Source organism: Danio rerio, chromosome 1 (genome assembly GCF_052040795.2).
Source record: "Danio rerio strain M-AB ecotype USA chromosome 1, GRCz13ab, whole genome shotgun sequence".
In the NCBI taxonomy this organism is placed as follows: Eukaryota; Metazoa; Chordata; class Actinopteri; order Cypriniformes; family Danionidae; genus Danio; species Danio rerio.
The window spans coordinates 58,015,001-58,032,929 of NC_141021.1; the positions used below are offsets into that span (position 1 = coordinate 58,015,001).

At 37.1% G+C, this 17,929-nt stretch overlaps 3 protein-coding genes and 1 long non-coding RNA gene across 12 annotated transcripts in view; 3 read left to right on the top strand and 1 right to left on the bottom strand.

Moving 5' to 3' along the window:
- si:ch211-286b5.8 overlaps positions 1-8,909 on the top strand; it is a 10,931-nt gene extending 2,022 nt beyond the window's left edge. The window contains exons 4-9 of the mRNA XM_087238180.1: positions 4,857-5,102; positions 5,179-5,442; positions 5,522-5,615; positions 7,354-7,405; positions 7,474-7,545; positions 8,303-8,909. Of these exons, the coding sequence (XP_087094306.1) occupies positions 4,857-5,102; positions 5,179-5,442; positions 5,522-5,615; positions 7,354-7,405; positions 7,474-7,545; positions 8,303-8,377 (803 nt within the window). The 3' untranslated portion in view covers positions 8,378-8,909. The remainder of the gene's footprint in view (positions 1-4,856; positions 5,103-5,178; positions 5,443-5,521; positions 5,616-7,353; positions 7,406-7,473; positions 7,546-8,302) is intronic.
- LOC137495979 (uncharacterized) overlaps positions 1-17,929 on the bottom strand; it is a 72,021-nt gene that overhangs the window by 25,104 nt on the left and 28,988 nt on the right. For 2 of the 8 annotated variants that reach the window (XR_015477231.1, XR_015477236.1), the window contains one exon: positions 9,233-9,380. This is a non-coding gene — a long non-coding RNA (uncharacterized LOC137495979). Of the gene's footprint in view, positions 1-5,880; positions 7,181-8,490; positions 9,381-16,373; positions 17,625-17,929 lie in introns of those variants that run through there. The other 6 variants (XR_015477235.1, XR_015477234.1, XR_015477233.1 and 3 more) reach the window with 6 other exon arrangements.
- LOC141375121 (uncharacterized) overlaps positions 9,272-17,929 on the top strand; it is a 36,515-nt gene continuing 27,857 nt past the window's right edge. Inside the window, exons 1-3 of one of the 2 annotated variants that reach the window (XM_087237974.1) lie at positions 9,364-10,395; positions 11,223-11,310; positions 11,436-11,474. In XM_087237974.1, coding sequence (XP_087094100.1) covers positions 11,286-11,310; positions 11,436-11,474 — 64 coding nt within the window. In that variant the 5' untranslated portion in view covers positions 9,364-10,395; positions 11,223-11,285. Of the gene's footprint in view, positions 11,311-11,435; positions 11,475-17,929 lie in introns of both variants that reach the window. The other variant, XM_087237973.1, reaches the window with a different exon arrangement.
- Positions 13,709-17,453, top strand: LOC147847033 (uncharacterized). Its single transcript, XM_087238197.1, has 3 exons — positions 13,709-14,072; positions 14,159-14,261; positions 15,521-17,453. Exons 1-3 carry the CDS (start codon positions 13,759-13,761, stop codon positions 16,046-16,048), a joined length of 945 nt encoding a protein of 314 aa, XP_087094323.1. The 5' UTR covers positions 13,709-13,758; the 3' UTR covers positions 16,049-17,453.

Below are 17,929 nucleotides of genomic sequence, written 5' to 3' on the forward strand. Positions count from 1 at the left end.
GTGTGAATATAAGCAGCTTCTAATGGTTAACAGATATTATTTTATTTCAGCTTTGTCTTTAGAAACACTTTGATTGACATTCTCCCTTTGTACGTGTCATCAGAGGGGGAAAGCCCCACCCACTACCCTAGTAGCAAAGAATTCTGGCCCAGATTTGGCATAAAGCTGGCACAGCAGGCATTCATCCGGCATACAGCATGTGGGCCAAACATGGCCCGGGTTTGGCAGAGGTGGCACCGTCATTAAGGCGGCACACAAGATTTGGGCCAGATGAAAAACGTAGTATTTGGCCCAGATTTAAAAATTTGATAAGTGGGCCATGTGAGTTTGGCCAGTCTTGACCCACATTTAAAATACACTAAAATCATTTTTGAGTAAAGAAAAAAAATTCTACTAATCAGGTCACTTTGAGAAAAAGCGTGCCCATAGTGTGCCTAAAGCGCATCACTCCATGGGTTTATCAATTTCATTGCAATCGTGACACACCAACCTATCTGGCCCAGTTCAGGCCCAGTTATGAGTTATTAACTTGGCTGAGACTTGGCCCAGATATGGTCTGTGTTTGGCCCTTGTCTGGAAGCCAGATTTGGTCCAGTCATGTACTGTAATTCACTGCGGCATGTGGGCCAAGCAAAACCTGATTGTGTGGGCCAGAGCAGTTTTGCTATGTGGGTAGTGACCAGATCTCTCCGTCATTAGAATAGGACATTAGCAGGGCTTGACCTTAACACCCGCCAACCCACCAAATGCGGGTAGATTTCAGTGGTGGCGGGTAAGGCAGACACTCCCACTAACCACTTTGGCTGGTTGAAAATAATTTTCCCGGATAATAATTCTTAAAAGCAGGGGCTCGACAATAAGGATGATCCAATATGCATGCAAAGGCCATCTTAGAATTGAGAAGCAACACGACTGACAAAAATAATTGCGTTCCCACGAACAGAAAGCAGGTGAATACCGAATGAGAGGATAATCACTCGAGCTAACAGCTGATGTGGTGCGCGCGACTGTTTAAAACGTGTGGCGCTCCCGTTTCCTTGCATGAAGCAACTGTATCTAGAAACACAACTGATGTGATCGGTTCTCTTTCAAATAGCCTTGACAAAAAATGATGCTCATGCACCCACAGTCTTGCTGCTTTCAAGAGTTTCAGATTAGTCTTTTTATATAAGCAACACTGGTTGCTTTCGCTTTAACCATTCTTTGAACAGATGATTAATTAGTCAAACGTTAACATGGTGTGTGTGTCTGTGAGATCATCCTTTCATTATCACATGGTATGTTTTTTAATAGGTTTTATTTATCTTTTTTTAAATAACATTGCTTTAATGGGGTATTAACTCCCTATTTATGTGTAGTTAACGGCTGGTCTGGGACCTTTAGCCAGAACATATGTGCATATGTTTTGTTAGATAAAAAGTAAAGTATACAGCTATATTTCGCTTGTTTTGATACATTTTAACTTTGTGGCTAAGAAATAGTTAATTATTTATGTTTGGTATGGTCAGAGATAAATTTGGTAAATCTTTAATTTTGAGCTCTGGAAAGTATGGGGAAATAATAACTTTTTTTTTTATTGCATCCAAACACAATTACAATAAGGCAAAATTTGAATAACAACTATTATCTACATTTATAGAACAGAGCACAAATATTAAAGTCAATAACATAGTAAATTAAAATGAAAAAAAGTAACTTAAACCAGAGAAAAAAGAAAAAAAAACATTTACATCGGGTCTTCTATTAATTTAAAATTTCTCAATAGACTAAAGAGTCTTCTTCCACATTTTGATTTTATGAGCTGTAAAGATTTACAGTATAGCCAAAATTCCTTTTGGAAAACTAAAAACAGTGGTTTGGTTTTAAAGAGCCCATATTATACATGAAATAGGGTCATATCTTGGTTGTAAGGGTCTCCAACAACAGTCTATTATGCATGCAAGGTCAAAAAACACTTTCATGGTCTTATAATCTGCATTTATTTTTACCTAATTATCCCAGTGACTCCTGTATGAATCGTCCAGTGATTCGTTTGTTCCTAAACCCCTCCTTAGCGCGAAGCTAATCTGCGCTGATTGGACCGATGACAGTCTGTCGCGATTGGTCGACTGCCTTCAGTCAGAGTGAAAAGCCAAACAGCTAATCAGCAATATAAAAGTAATCACAGTTCATACACGCTCGATAGTGTAGGCGTGGAGTTTAGCTGCCAGTGGGTCAATGTAAATACAGACTATGGACTTGAAAATACAGACAACTAACTATTTTATTGAGCAAAAACTCCAAAAACAGTTGAGGGATCTCCTAGCTTCTCACTCTGCTCTTTTCACAGACACACACGCATATTGCACACACACACACACACACACACACACACACGCACTTAACCCTGCTCTGGACGACAACGCGCGCACACACACACACACACACACACACACACACACACACACACACACACACACACACACACACACACACACACACCCACCTCCGGACGACAGCGCGCGCACACACAGACACACACACTACTCCTCGTCCACGGAGCTCCGTTAAAGCAGCACGCGTCGCGTTTTTAACGTGATTTTGCACGCGATAAGAGAATATAGCCAGTTAACCTTATACAGTACACGCGGTTACAAGTAACAAATCACAACTAAATACATTTGCAAGCTAGAGTCAACGAGGCAACTTTAATCGCACGTATTTACACTTGAGAAATGGAGGAAGAAAAATCCATCCTGACATCCATCAGTTACTCTTTACTGATCCTTCCTTTAACAAACGCTGATGAAGTATTCTTTGTAGCATGTAGTTTCCAGAAGTTTCCAACTGCTTGGCTATAATGCTGAGGTTTCATCTTTGGGTAGAGACTCAATATATCCATCTGCAGTGTGACTTCAATCCACCGGCATGTTTGTGTGTGTGTGTGTGTGTGTGTGTGTGTGTGTCTCTGGGTTTCTGCGTCAGAGGGCGGGGCCTCAGGTTTGAAATCTCCCGGGTTTGCGCGTGCACGTGAATAACTTGGTTTCGTTCGTACGTCATGGCGAAACACCTAATGAATCGGTATCAAGGCGACTCGTTTGAAGCACTATGAGTCGACTCTTTTATAGATGAATCAACCGTTTTAAACACTGTATTCTTACAGATTTAAGCCTTAGCTGGATACTTCACTTCACTTAGAGCTGTGTTACACACTACATGGAGGGGAATTTTCAAAAACCCATAATATGGGCTCTTTAAGGCACTTGCATTTATGAATTTAAAATTTTCCCAAAATTAAAATATTGTTCAATACAAATTAAATATTAACATCTTTCCCTAATAAACCAAATAAAATATCATTTTTAGAAAATTGGGAGGACAACTTGAGAGAAATCTTCAACCATTCGAATAAATCAGACCAAAAGGTTCTGCTATATAAACATTCAAAAAATAAATGTGCAGTCGATTCAATGTCAATCTCACAGAATGTACAGTTGTTGTGCTCAAGGTTAAATCTATGTCTAAGAAACTCTGAAGATGGGTAAATATCATTAAAATTTTAAAATTTACTTCTTTAGCTTTGGGAGGTATTGGGAAGGAAAGAGACATTGTTCTTAATTCGGTAATAGAGCTCTTGGAAAAAAGAAAAGAGATATTATTTCTATTAGCTTGAGTTGGAAATTCATCTTGGGTTAATATCGATCTTATTATTTTATTGGATATTTCACTCCGAATAAAATCTTGTCCGTTTATCAACAAACAAGGCAGATGAAGTGTGTAATTTATATTGGAAACCACATTACTAACCATCGTTAGAAATGCCTTCGGAATAGATTTTAATACCCTAGTGCAGTGGTACTCAAACTTTTTTCATCAAGTACCACCTCAGAAAAAGATTCTCTCTCCAAGTACCACCAAAATGAGCAGTATTGAAATTCAGTAGTGTAGTAGGCCGAGTAAAGCAGCTACAACTCTGCACAGTTAAAAAAACGTGGCAGATTACCTCAGAAATATAGGCTATATGTCATATATGGCATATTATATAAATCATTTTTGATAAATTTTGAAATGTATTTAGCATGTACATGACATATTTCATTCCTCCACGTACCACTAGAAGGAAGCCCGCGTACCACTAGTGGTACACGTACCACAGTTTGAGAACCACTGCCCTAGTGTATTGCTTATGATCCCATTTAAAGTTATATTTTTCACAAAAATGGGAAATAATAACTAATTGGAATACTATGAAACCCTGACCCATTTGTTCATGATTATTGAGCAAGCTCATACATGACACACAAAGTAAAATGAATGAGGCATGTGGAGATAACGCAAACTCTAAATCAAGTAATTTTAGCATGTCAAAGTCATATTTATGTGAATAAAATATATTTTTTCTAACAATAAAAGTGTGGCTAGTGAAAATGCAGAGTGGCTAGTAATGTTGGAAAACTACTAGCCACAGTGGCCGGTGATCAAAAAGGTTATTGTCAAACCCTGAACATAGTGTTGTTTTTTTAATCTGCCACTATGCTGACACACAGGCATTTGTAGCTCCGCCCACTTTTGAAAAGAGCACAATCTCGTTTAAATTTAAAGCGACAGTCGCTAAAACGCCACAATTAGGATCAAAGCCTGAAAGCGTCAGTTCAGAGGGTTATAAAACAGTATTTGTGTGGTATTTTGAGCTGAACTTCAAACACACACACACACACACACACACACACACACACACACACACACACACACACTCTAGGGACATCTGAGACTTGTTTTACATTATGTAAATAGGCACATAATAGGTTCCCTTTACTTCAATTTAATTCTGTTCAGTGATGTACTGTAAATGTGACACATTTCTCCTGTGTGTTCAGATCTCAGAGTGGAGACTCCTGCAGAGGTGGTTGAAGGAGATTCTCCAGTCTTAACTTGTAAAAGCTCCTGCAATCTCGGCAGCTCAATCTTCAGCTGGTATAAAAACGGCAAGTCTTTCCCAGAATCGGTGCGTCAGAATCAGCTGCTTCTGCAGTCGGTCAGCAGAGAAGATTCTGGAAACTACAGCTGTGCAGTGAGAGATCTGAAAGATCTGCCGTCTCCTGCTCTCACGCTCAACGTCAGATGTACGGCGAGACCTTCAGCTTCTCACTCTCCTCAGATTCACCACTGTCAAACTCACTGATGATGATTGTTTTTCAGATCCTCCAAAGAGCGTCTCAGTGTCCGTCAGTGGATCTGCTGTAATAGTGTCTGGAGATTCAGTGACTCTGAGCTGCAGCAGCGACTCAAACCCTCCTGCTGTAAACTTCACCTGGTTTAAGGAGAATCAGAGCTCGGCTGTTGGATCTGGAAAGAGTTTCAACATCTCCAGCTTTAACTCCAGTCACAGTGGACGATACTACTGTAAGGCGCACAATAAATATGGCTCTCAGAGATCAGAGTCTGTTTCAGTCACTGTTGAAGGTGAGGATCATCGTGAGGTCAGTGTGTTTATAATGAGCGTCTCTGATTAAAAGCACTGATTTTTCTCTGGTCTGCACAGAAAGCAGCTCATCTTGGGTCTTGATCACAGCAGGAATCACTGCAGCTGCTTTTGTGATGTTTGTAATTCTGATGGTTTTCATATTGATCAGAAGGTGAGTGTTTAAACTGTACAAATTCAGCCCAGGATCATTGAAACATTTTGCCTTAAGGCTGGCTTACACTGTGTGATTTTGTTATAATCCTGATCAATTGTAGCATGTCAGACTGCACAAACATGGTTCCCATGTCACACTGTAAGATCTCAGCTATCAAAAGGTGCGTTCGACATGAAGCACAGCTGCAGCCAGTGATCAGCGAGATTAGCCAAGCGCAGGTGGGGGCGGAGTTGAAAACGGAGCCGTCAAGCTGGACACTTCGGAGCTTTATGATGACCGATCACATGGCCTGATCATTTATTTATTTATTTATTGCAATAACAACAAAATATATACAGTAAAAATAAAACAGAATACAGTCTCTACAAACTATAGTTCATTTTTAAACAATACGGGAATTATAAATTAAATTTAATAGCCTATAAAACAAACGCATGAAAAATAACGAGAAACGAGAGGGAAAAACGAGAGAGCACATAAAAAAATAAATAATTATTCACGAATAGGGTTATTTTGGATAATAAAAGCATTTAAAAAAAGCACTTTAATCCAAAAAGATTGAACAAAAGGACACTTTAAGTAGAAATTTCCCAGAAAGAGCAGGTACATCAATGTCACTTTTAAAATTTCTGCCTAAACGGCTTGACAGAAAATAAAATATTTTATAATCATATAGTTTTATATTTAATACAATATTATACAATATTAAAAAATCTTAATTTGTTAGGAAATCTTTACATGGGTGTCAAGATCAATGATGATAATTATTTTATTATAAGTCTGTAAGACTTATTTGAGTTAATATTTAGGTTATTTACTACAATATATCATTTAAATCATATATAGAGCTGAATACAGTAGTCTGTATAAAAAGGCCAAAAAAAAAAACCAGTGCAAACAATCCCTTATAAACAAATAATTTAACAAAAGATGATACTGCAGTAAAATATTTGTAGTCTTTTAATAAGCATGACGTGTACAAGATAGAGAGGGTATGAAAAGTGATTTGTTTGTTTTGAAATTTCTGGATCGGAAGTTGTCCAATAATAAACCCAAATCACTCGTGGTGGTTGTCATGCAGTGAACTCGGCTAATCGTGTAATTTCGGTGTCATCATCTCAGCTCCAGCAGTCGCTCTTCAGATGCTGCACCGGCTGAATCAATCGATTTTGATCAATCTGCGCAGCACTGCAAGAAGTCGAACGCACCTATAAAGTCAGACTGAACGACTGAAGATGCCCCAAACACGGAAGAAACTCTTTAGAGTTTGACGTCATCTAACTGTGACACTTTCACAATCCTGCATTCTGAAATGATTCCTCACAGCAAACGTAAACAATCTGTAAGGGCAGTTTTGCACACAGCATGTCTCAATCATAAAATCAGGAAGAAATTAAATGTTTTGACATTTCCCCGTGGTCTTTTGAGTTGTCGCATGGATTGCGTCATCAAATTCTGAGCTCCTATTGGTTCTTGGATTGACGCTCATCACAGCTGTTGTCTGAAATCTTCAGACACTGCCAGAACTTCATCAGAGGAAAAATCTGATCGCGACAGGCTATCTGTGAACATGTCAAAACAACGATCAAAGATCACAGATTTTAGCCTAGGATTTCAGGAATCTTTTAAAATTCCTCAAATCTGTCTCAGATGACAAAATTGTGGCTGGAATCTCACAGTGTGAGCAGGGCTTTAGTCTACATTTTTGCTCAACGTTTCTAAACATCTTTCACAGGAAGCGAGTGACTCCATCAGAAGAGCAAAACCACAGAGGAAGTGGTAAAACGGTATGTAAATCACCTCTTGTGTGATTGGTCAGTGATGAGCGAATAATTAATCCTCTCATCATTGTCAGGTGGAGTCTCCTGAAGACCTCTACATGACTCTTGACCCCAAGTCCAGATGCTCTGAATACGACACACTGGATGTGAGTTACTCTGCTGGCTCTGTTTATCATCTACAGATATAACATCTGATCTTATCATACTCTTAGTTTAGTTTAAACTTTATTGTCCGTTCTGCTTGACACAGAAAGGACATTTTTCTTCAACACTGGCTTTAGGACAACAATTACAAACATACAACAACGACACAATAACACTTATCAACACAACAACATAAGTTCAAAGTTTAAAAACCAAATTAGCCCCATGCACAATACTGCAAATCATACTTGGTAACCACCTCATTCACTACAAACATTGATCCGGTTTAGAACAACAACTGCCATTGGGATAAATGACTTTTTATAGGCATTTCTTCGTGCTTTAGGAATTCTAAACCTGCGTCCTGATGGTAGCAATTCAAATGCTGAGCAAAGGGGATGTGTATTATCTTTAAAAATCACAACTGCTCTTTTTTTCCATAAAAGAGTCAAATAAAATCTGCAATGAATGCTGTTTGCGACCAGTTATCTTATTTGCCTGATTGATAATTTGCGCTAATTTCTTTTTCTGTTTAAGTGTTGTGTTACCAAACCATGAAACAATATTATATGTGAGAACACTCTCTATAAGTGATCTATATGCCAAGTTTAAAGTCTGTGTACTAACATTAAAACTTCTCAATTTGCGGAGGAGATAGAGGCGCTGACTTGCTTTCTTATAAACCGCCTCTACATTACTATTAAAATTCAATTTATTGTCAATTTATTGTTTAATTGTCAATCTCTTTAATATCTCCAGATTATGAAGAGATCCTGTGAAAACACAGACATCCCTGAAGGACAAGACCCAGTTTATCATAACATCGGCAGATGAATGTCAAACTTCCATTTAATTTTTACAGTTCATTTTAAAAACACTGTGGAAACCTTCAAACACTCAAATCCATCAATCTAGTTTATATTTAATATTTAGAAATAAAAAAAAATGCTGGATCACTTTTTCATTCATTAGTTTTCCTTCTGCTTAGTCCTTTTATTCTTCAGGGGTCGCCACAGCGGAATGAACCGCCAACTATTCCAGCATATGTTTTACCCAGCAGATGCCCTTCCAGCTGCAACCCAGTACTTGGAAACACTCATACACCCTCACAATCACACACTCATACACTGCGGCCAATTTAGTTCATCAATTCCCATATACCACATGTCTTTATTGTGGGGGAAACCGGAGCACCCGGAGGAAACCCACGCCAACACGGTGAGAACATGCAAACTCCACACAGAAATGCCAACTGGCCCAGCCAGGACTTGAACCAGAATCTTCTTTCACTGAGCCACCGTGCCGCCTAAGCTAATAATAATAGTAGTTTTATTCCAATCACAGTCTATAAAGAGGAATTAATAAACCCTCAGATCCTCATGTTTTTATTTTGCATGCTACTTTAATTAATATCTATTTATATGACATGCTTGTTAATGTTTTTACAAGAGTGCATGTTGGACGTTTCTCAGAGAAGAGAGGAAGCTGATGTTCAGAAGTGCTATGTTCCTCGAGTGACACACTGACCTAAGTTTTCATCATCGTTTAGTAGGCACATACTGTATCTATGCAAATTAAGTATACATACAGCCCAATCGTGCGAGGATTGAGATAATTCTCGCCTACTCTTTTATAAATATTTGGGGAATTCAAACATACCCAATCCCTCCTCTACTGCTTTTAGCATACCTAATAGTAGGGAAGTACGCTGTTTCGAACACAGCCTAGGTGTGGTGTGTGATGATAGCAGGCCTTCTGCACTTCCTCTTTCTCTCCTTTGTGTGGATGTTCCTGTGCGTGATTGGAGATCTGCTTCCTCCGGTTGTGGCGTGCGTGTCTAGAGGGCAGTGAACAATCAATTAGTGATATTGTTTATGAATGGAAAATCGTTGCATTTATTTAATCACAAATACAGAACAAATTGTAAAAGGTCATTGCACTATAAAATAACTGTTCAAAAGTAGTTTATAATTTAATTAACTCATTTATTGCTGTGATTTTAATTGAATTGAATGTTCTGCTTCATTACTCCAGTCTTCAGTCACATGATTCTACAGAAATTACTCTAATATTATTTATTATTTCTATTAGGATTATTAATTTTATGATTATTAATGGTAATAGTAATAAAAGCAATAAGTATAGTGTTTTTTAAAAATAGTGTCCCAAAAGCAGTTCAGCTTTATACAAGACCAAAACATGTGCATCAGTGGCTGAGGGGGAATAACAGCGATTACAAGCAGGATGTATATGCTGAAAGTGCTTTGAGAGCTTTAGGTTTGTCCAGTGTACACAATGTACAGTTCAACACTGCAGGAGTCCATGTCTTGCACAGTGAATACGGCATAAGACTGATTCCCAAAATTTGAGGGTGTCCTCCATAATGCGTCTTTTATATTTTGACGAGTGAATATTTACAAACATATTTTCAATTTGTAGGATGAGAGAGTTTTATCTGTGAAGTGGATTCATATTTATAATTAAACTATGAAAATATAACAGTGAACAGCTGATGACTCAAATTCAAAATGAGTCCAAAATGATGGCTTGTGTATTAAAGCATGTGAATGACTCATTTTCCCTTTCAGGTTCTCTTTTTAATGTTTTTAAAATAAAATTAAATTAAGGTCCTAATAAACAATATAATGTATATGTTGTGTTTGTGAAGGCCTTTGTGAGATTACACTGTTTTGAATACAGTATGAAATTTAAATGTATATTTGAATTTAAGGAAACAGTGCATGATATTTCCCCATCAGGATGATTACAGTAAACACCACAGCACGCAAATGTTTGGTTTGTTAGGCGGTCAACTGTTTCAGGTGAAGACCACTGCCTTCAGCTCATATCAGGTAAGATCTTTCCGCTCTTAATAATGATGTTGTTAAATCATATAAATCATGAAGTGGTTGTGTGGTTTGTGTGTTGTTGGATTTGTTTGAGTAGTTTGGGCTTTGAGCAGGTCAGGACTGTTATGAAAATCGAAATCATTTAAAATCATCAAATGTAAATTAATAAATGCAGTGGAGTATTTTTCTTGTGTGTGTGTGTATGTTTTTATATCCTAGTGGGGACTTAAAGTTAAATGCACACAGACTCACGGGAACATAAATTGACAGGGTAACCGCAGGGTGCTAAAAGTCTTACATTTCAAAATCAAAATTGTAGGTCTTAAATTCACTGAAATATAGTGTTGTAGGTCTTGAAACATTTTAAACAGGTCTTAATTTTCCTATGTCCACGCAACGCTACCCAATCAGACCCATTTAATCAATCAGACCCATCTCAATAAAAGTTTTAACACACGTTTATTTATCAACTCTATTTACCAATATACTTAAATTATCTTCCTAACAATATTATTCGTTTTTAATGGTTTTTAATGTTTTAACTGGGCCTTTAGAAAAGCATTTAACTTTGTGTAAGTCTGAAATTTCATTGTTAATGGTCTTAGAAAGGTCTTAGGTCTTAAATTAGACTTGATGAAACCTGCAGAAATCCTGACTGAGGTCCACTCAGGCTTACAAATCATACAGAATAATGTATGTTGAAAATGTACAAATGGATTGCTTCTGTGAGGGTAATAAATGCTAAACAAATCTTTATGTTTTGTGTATGTTGTTGTTTATCATGCATTATAGCCAGTCCTAATTGTTTTTTTTTTACCTGAACTGTGAAGGAAACTCATCTTCTGGACTGATTAGTGGATGAACAGAAACACATCAGACTGTCATAATTGACAATGGCCTGCATAATTCTGTTTAAAGGTAAGATTATTTCTCATAGTTCAAAACTCTTGACTTTAACTGAGTTGATATAATAAATTTAGATTTCACATTTTCAAATTGCAGCACAATTTAATTCAGTATCATTTGTGTTTTTCCTATTTTAGGATTTATAAATGCTCTGAGTACCATCTCTGTTATAATGCGTATGTATAACATTTTTTCAGCTTCATTATTATGTTGACACTTCATGGCTGTTGATTGATCTCACACACGTTTACTGTTTAAATGCAATAAAGGTGTGTATGTGATGTATAAATGAATGTCTTTGAGTCAGAGCTACATAGGGCTGCACGATATTGGAAAAAATTGACATTGCGATATTTTTTTCCCCTGCGATATATATTGCGATATTATATATATATATATATATATATATATATATATATATATATATATATATATATATATATATATATATATATATATATATATATATACTTAAAACTAGGGCTGTGACGGTCACCATGACAACCGCGTCACGGCCGTAGTACGTGACGTCACGCACTTTAAAACACAAATTACTGTTATGTTGCCAAGTATTACATATCTGTTAGAATATAACATTAGGCGCGATTCAGCAAGTTCAAGTTCAACCATGAATCTTGTTAGAAAACGAACTCTTACATCTGGGAACATTTTGGATATGTGCCGACTGAGAAAGGTGAACGAATCAATTTGGATTAAGCTTTTTGTATGGGGGTTTTAAGTAAAGTGTGTTTTAATATTCACTGCTGAGAGTCCAAACACTGAGGAGCAAATCCATCCATACGCAGATCCACGGGTCCCGAACCATGCAAGATAGTGGCGATTGACGGCGAGGGAAAAAAGCCATGTAGGCTTAATCAACTCCTGTCTTCTAAACGCAGAAGCCCAGCTCAGCCAGGCATGGCAGAGGCATTTGCAAAAATGGCCAGATACAAAAGAGAAAGTGATAAATGGAAGACATTGACGAGAAATGGAGCAACATATTTGGTAAATACTTAAGAACGAGCCGCTCCGCAGAGTAGAGAAACCTGCGTCGCGAGAAATGCGGGCGGCGGAACAGAAGGAGAAGCCCTCTCTCGCATGGTTGTGAAAAAGTACCCTGTCTGTGCATTTTCGCTACAAGCACACCGTCTGACAGTGTATTGCTGGAAACATTATAACCCCATTCTTCACTTAAACCGGACAAAGTCAACATGTTAGTTTTTCTAGCAAATAATTTAAAATATGACTACAAAAGGTGGAGAGAAACTACGCTGTTTTTTTTTAACATCTGACTTATATTGTTACTAGGTTAATATTTTCTTTGTACTTATAATTATTAATATTTATATTATTATTACACTGATTAGTAAAGTGCCATTTAGACTATTTGTTAAGTTCTTAAAAATGTAACGTTTAATTGTTATTATTATACGGTTTCAAGCAGTTAAAGTAATTTAATATTTAACTACAATATTTATAAACAGTTTTGTGTTGTTTTATTAACGAAAGTTCAAAAATAAACATGTAGCCTACTTTTATACGGATATTTTATTTATTAATATTTAATTAAGTTATTCCGTAATTTTTACATAAAAGGTAAATTAACTTAAGTAGGCTACATTTGTTGATGTACGAGGTCATGGAACATGTTTGCCAGTAAATAATGTTCGCACCACTAAAAAAATAAATAAATGATTAACTAGCGAAAAGGATGCAATAAAAAATGCCAGCGCTTGATATTTCTTCACAATCGGATTCGTACGTGCAATAAGCCGAGACTATATTGCGCCGACAAGAACAAGCCCGAAAACTAAATCTAGAGAGAGAATTAATACTAGTTAATATTAATGATTATAAACACGAACTGCGTTGTATGATAAACCCATCACAATGATGTCGTGATCTTTGCTGAAGAACTGATATGTTATTGCCGTCTCCCCAGCCAGGTTTTCATCTGCTTTTTTTCCCCCCTTCTTCTGGATACAAACCAGTGGCGGCTGGTCAATAGGGGGCGCTGGGGCGCCGCCCCCCCTTCAAGTTAGCCTACTTTAATATGTTAATATTTATTATCACAAATATTAACAAAATAAATTGATTTAATGATAACACTCTACAGTAAGTCATACTAACATTTATTGAAAATAAAAAAAATGTATGAACAATATTTTTTCATATGTGTGCGGGGCGCCGGACTAATGAGTGTCTATGTAGATACACGAACTTTTGCAATACACGTGATATGACAAAAAGCTCTAATTGGCCCGTTTTAAATTGTCCTTGGGGCGCAGCACTCTGCGCCCCGAACCCGCCCATTTATGTTGTCAGAACGAATCATATTTGTTTTTATATGGTTGGCCTTATGTGATTGGACCATTCCCACTTGGACCTTTCACTTAGCAAGCAGCTCCTCAGTTAACTGACGACGATCAATCATAGTGGAAGCTAGTGCAATTTCTCGAAATGAAGGAAAATTCCGTTGTATCTTTGCAAAGATATCCATTCACAAGGCGTTTGGATGAAGAAAAAAAAAGAATCAAGGAGCTTGGACCAGATCGACCTTCCTTGCAAATTCAACAGCAGTCAAGTGATCGTGGGCGCGCGTACACTCGGGGCTTTTCCAGCACTTGTTATGACAAACGGAGCTGGCTGGCAGGTTGTGATGTAAGTCATGCCTTTTACTGTTTCCCGTGTTTGCTGTTTGCCGTGAAGGACATCGATTCAGTCCACATCAGGGGGAGCATCCAGCAATTCCAGCAGGACATACAGAAGATCAGGTAGTTGCTGTTTTTTTGTTTTGGATTTATTATGATTATTACTAATATTATTATTATTATTCATACACTTTCTTATTCCTTTACAGAAATTCTCTCCATTCCCTGGTTGACCAATGCAGTGAAGGTGGTTTTCAACAGAAGAGGCGGCGGTCCCTCAGTCCAGAGGTTCATGAACAGATAGCAGCAGAAGTGAGTTTTTATTTTAATCAAAATAAGTCATTACAAACAAGCTAAACTGTATTGTTTAATTACCTTCTATGGGAACTTGTAAATATCCCTTTCATTGATTTTAAGATAAAAATAATAATAGAGCAATTCCCTGCAAATGTTAACCTTTTCATGAAAAAAATTAAGTTCTCAACAAAATACCGAAACTGTTTCTGTGTTTTTTTTTTGTGTGTGTGTGTGTGTGTGTAAGCAAGTAATTTACAGTACTTTAGACATACTCAAATGTCTCTGTCAATGTTTTAAATTTTTATTTATTTATTTACCCAAGTCACATGAAAGGCAATTTCACATCCGTCACACCCATAATACAGAGGTGTCAAATCCATAAATAAGCTTTTTCCTCATAAATGAAAATTATCAAATAAAATCAATCATGTTTGTTTTATAGAAGAAAAAAACTCTTAACCTCCTGCTTAGCATTATTTTGGGGGGTTTTGCAGTTTAACAGACAGAATTTCTACTAGGCCTGTTGTATACTGCAAACTCACAGACTTTTTTTAGTTACATCCATAACTCCTTTGTTTATTTTCCTCATTTAAAGTACAAAACATGTTTACAGATTGATATTAAGCTGATCTTATAGCTACATGGTCAGTAGTTTTGGAAAATATAAACGGATATTTCAATATAATGTTAACATACTTTCTCTGTGAATTTATGTTTTGAGTTTTTACTGCAAATGCCACATCCGTAATGCTGGAACTGCTCAATAATAATTTGAGGAGTAATAATATTGTAGTCACCAAAACATTTACCCAGAGATAGTAAATGAAACAATACAGTTTAATTTGTTGCAAGCACACTGGCTTGTTTATATGATACAATGACCAGGTCTTTTTCAAATAGGAGTCTTTAAGTGTCTCATTATAGAAGCATTATATAAAAATAGTTGATAAGAATTTTGAATCTAAGTGTTGTTGATTTATAAGCTGGGAATAATGGGCTGTATAAAACTATGATAAATGTAAATGCATTTTTATGACTAGGTGATCTTCTTAAACGTATATACTCTTTAAACTATTATCTAAAATGATTTGTTATTCTTCAGTTTCTTCTAGTGGAGCTTGACATGTTTACTAAGAATGAATGTGTTTATGAGGTTTTTAGAAAGTATGAATTTAACCACTACAACTGGTCTGCCTTTATAACTCAACCTGGTTATTTTAATGTAGCAGTTGAAACTGACACATAATTACATCATTTTTGTCTTTATCCTTTAGGTCTGTGATACCATACTCACACACACACTGGAGCGGTTCTCCTTCACAGACCACCTCGTTAGTGCCACATTGCTGCAGGCAGACAGGTTTGAGCAGTATACAGTAGCTTTTCCAGAAGATGCACTTAGCAGGACTCTGAAAGCCTATCCTGTGCTCGATGGAAGTAAGCTAAAGACAGAGCTCAGTCTCATCTACTCCAAGGATGAGTTCAGAGCCTGTTGTGGTGCTTTGGACCTACTCCAGCTGTTTATGGAGAACAATCTTGAGGAAGTCTTTTCAGAGACTGTAACTCTCCTAAAGATTCTGGTAACTACGCCTATGACCACAGCAGAAGCTGAGAGGTGCTTCTCAACTTTGAAAAGAATAAAAACTTTTCTGAGAAACAGCATGACCCAAGAGAGGCTGAATGCATTGGCCATGCTGTCAATAGAGAAGAGACTAGTGACTGAGATGACTGACTTCAACCAAAAGGTCATTGAGAAATTTGCAAGCCAGAAAGAAAAGAGAGCAAAATTTATTTTCAAGTAGTGCTACTGGCCAGTGATTAGGCAACATCTATGTGTGTCTGTGCGTGTGTTTATTGATTACTTCATTGCTGATAATAAACCTAAATTGAACTAAAATTTTCTGATTTATGAAGCATTTGTTGTATGCTTTAGTCATATTTTTGTTTTTTCATACATCACCTGATAAATGGCTTTGACACTGTTGCATTACCAACCGTTAGGTCAGTTCTGGTGTTTGCGCCCCCCCACATTTTTTTAGCACCAGCCGCCACTGATACAAACAATAAAGTATCAGCGCCAGACCAGTGGTTTAAATTATATTTTCCTTTCCTGATTTCTTTTCTTTTCATTAAAAAATAAATAAATGTTTAAAGTTTTGTATTGCATACCCTATATATTTTTTAAAGATTATCATTCAGCTTACCTGCAGCGCATGAGGTTGTGTGCTGGGCAAATCCCCTTTACTCATGCTACCCATTTCATTTATGACACTGTAAACTTGACTTGGTAGGCTGATCATCTTTAAACTCAAAAGACTGCTTTTGCATAATGTGATGTTTCTTATTACAACTGTTAGCGGTGTTAAAATGAAAGCAAACATTAAAAAGGGTTTTGTTTTATCAATTGTATAGTTTAGTTTTAATAATAGCTAATTTATATAATAAATTATAATATTGATTATTGTGTAGACTACAGTGTCCAACAAAACAATTTTATTAGGTTACTCTAATAGACCAAATCCCTAACTGAAAAACGAATGTGAAAATGACAGGCAGTTGCGTCTTTGCTAAAATTAATTTAACGACAAATTTCTTTTGCTTTTTTCCCCTTTAGAGATCAAAAGAGCTGTATTTAAAGAATTGTTTAACGAAAACATGAATTGAATGCCCAGTTCTTTTCCGTGTGAGTTTAGTGCGCCTCTGCCGCGTCTGCGTTTTTAAGGTTACAGGTGCACCCTGACCTGACGCGGGGACCAGATCTCTGTATTGCTTTAATTTCTCAATTTTCATAACTGCATTGCATTTTCATATGGTAAAATATCAAAATGTATGTTCTGAAAGTAGTAGGAATGACGGGAGTGTTAGTAATTACTAACAGAAAGAACTTTCACTTTTGAGTGAACTGTCACGTGTTATTTTAGTATGATAAAATAAACAAAAATAGTAATGCAGAAAAGTATTTTTCGCTCTGCCAAGCCTTCTCTGTTGCTGTATAGAGAAGCAGCTTGCTCAGTCTCCTTACCCCGGCCCCACCCCGCCCACCGACTCCTGAACGTCTCACTCACTCACTCACTCACTCACTCACTCACGTGGGCATGCACTGCGGTCTCATGAGGAAACGCAGCTTTTTGATATAATGTTTTTCTTGTTCCCAAATACAAATAATTTATCAAGTATTGTTTGAAATAAGTTTTCGTAAAAACACGCTATTCGTGCTTTTCCGAATACCGTATTCCGGTTCGGCTTCACCCATAATATATATATAGATTTTTTTTTTTTTTTTTTTTTGCTTTGCATCGCACCCTCCTGCGATGTGACTATCGCGGATGCGCACATCGCGATTTCGATGCTAAAACGATATATCGTGCAGCCCTAGAGCTACAGTAACACAATCTGTATTTGCTTTGGATAAAAGTCACTAGCAGGTTTAAAAAATATTTAAGTCAAATTTCATAAAACCCCAAATGTATCAGCAGTCACGGGCGTTGCTATGCCTATTTTAGGGGGGGGGGGGGGCTGTAGACAGACTTATCTACGCTTGATGCTCCTTGCTGAAATGTCCTTCCCACGGCCTCCTTCCACAGCCCGATCCACTGGCTAATAATCGCGCCGATCCCCCAGCAGGAAGTCGATGCTCACGTTCCATGTCACCAATAAACAGACTGCAAAGCAAACCTGAGGCA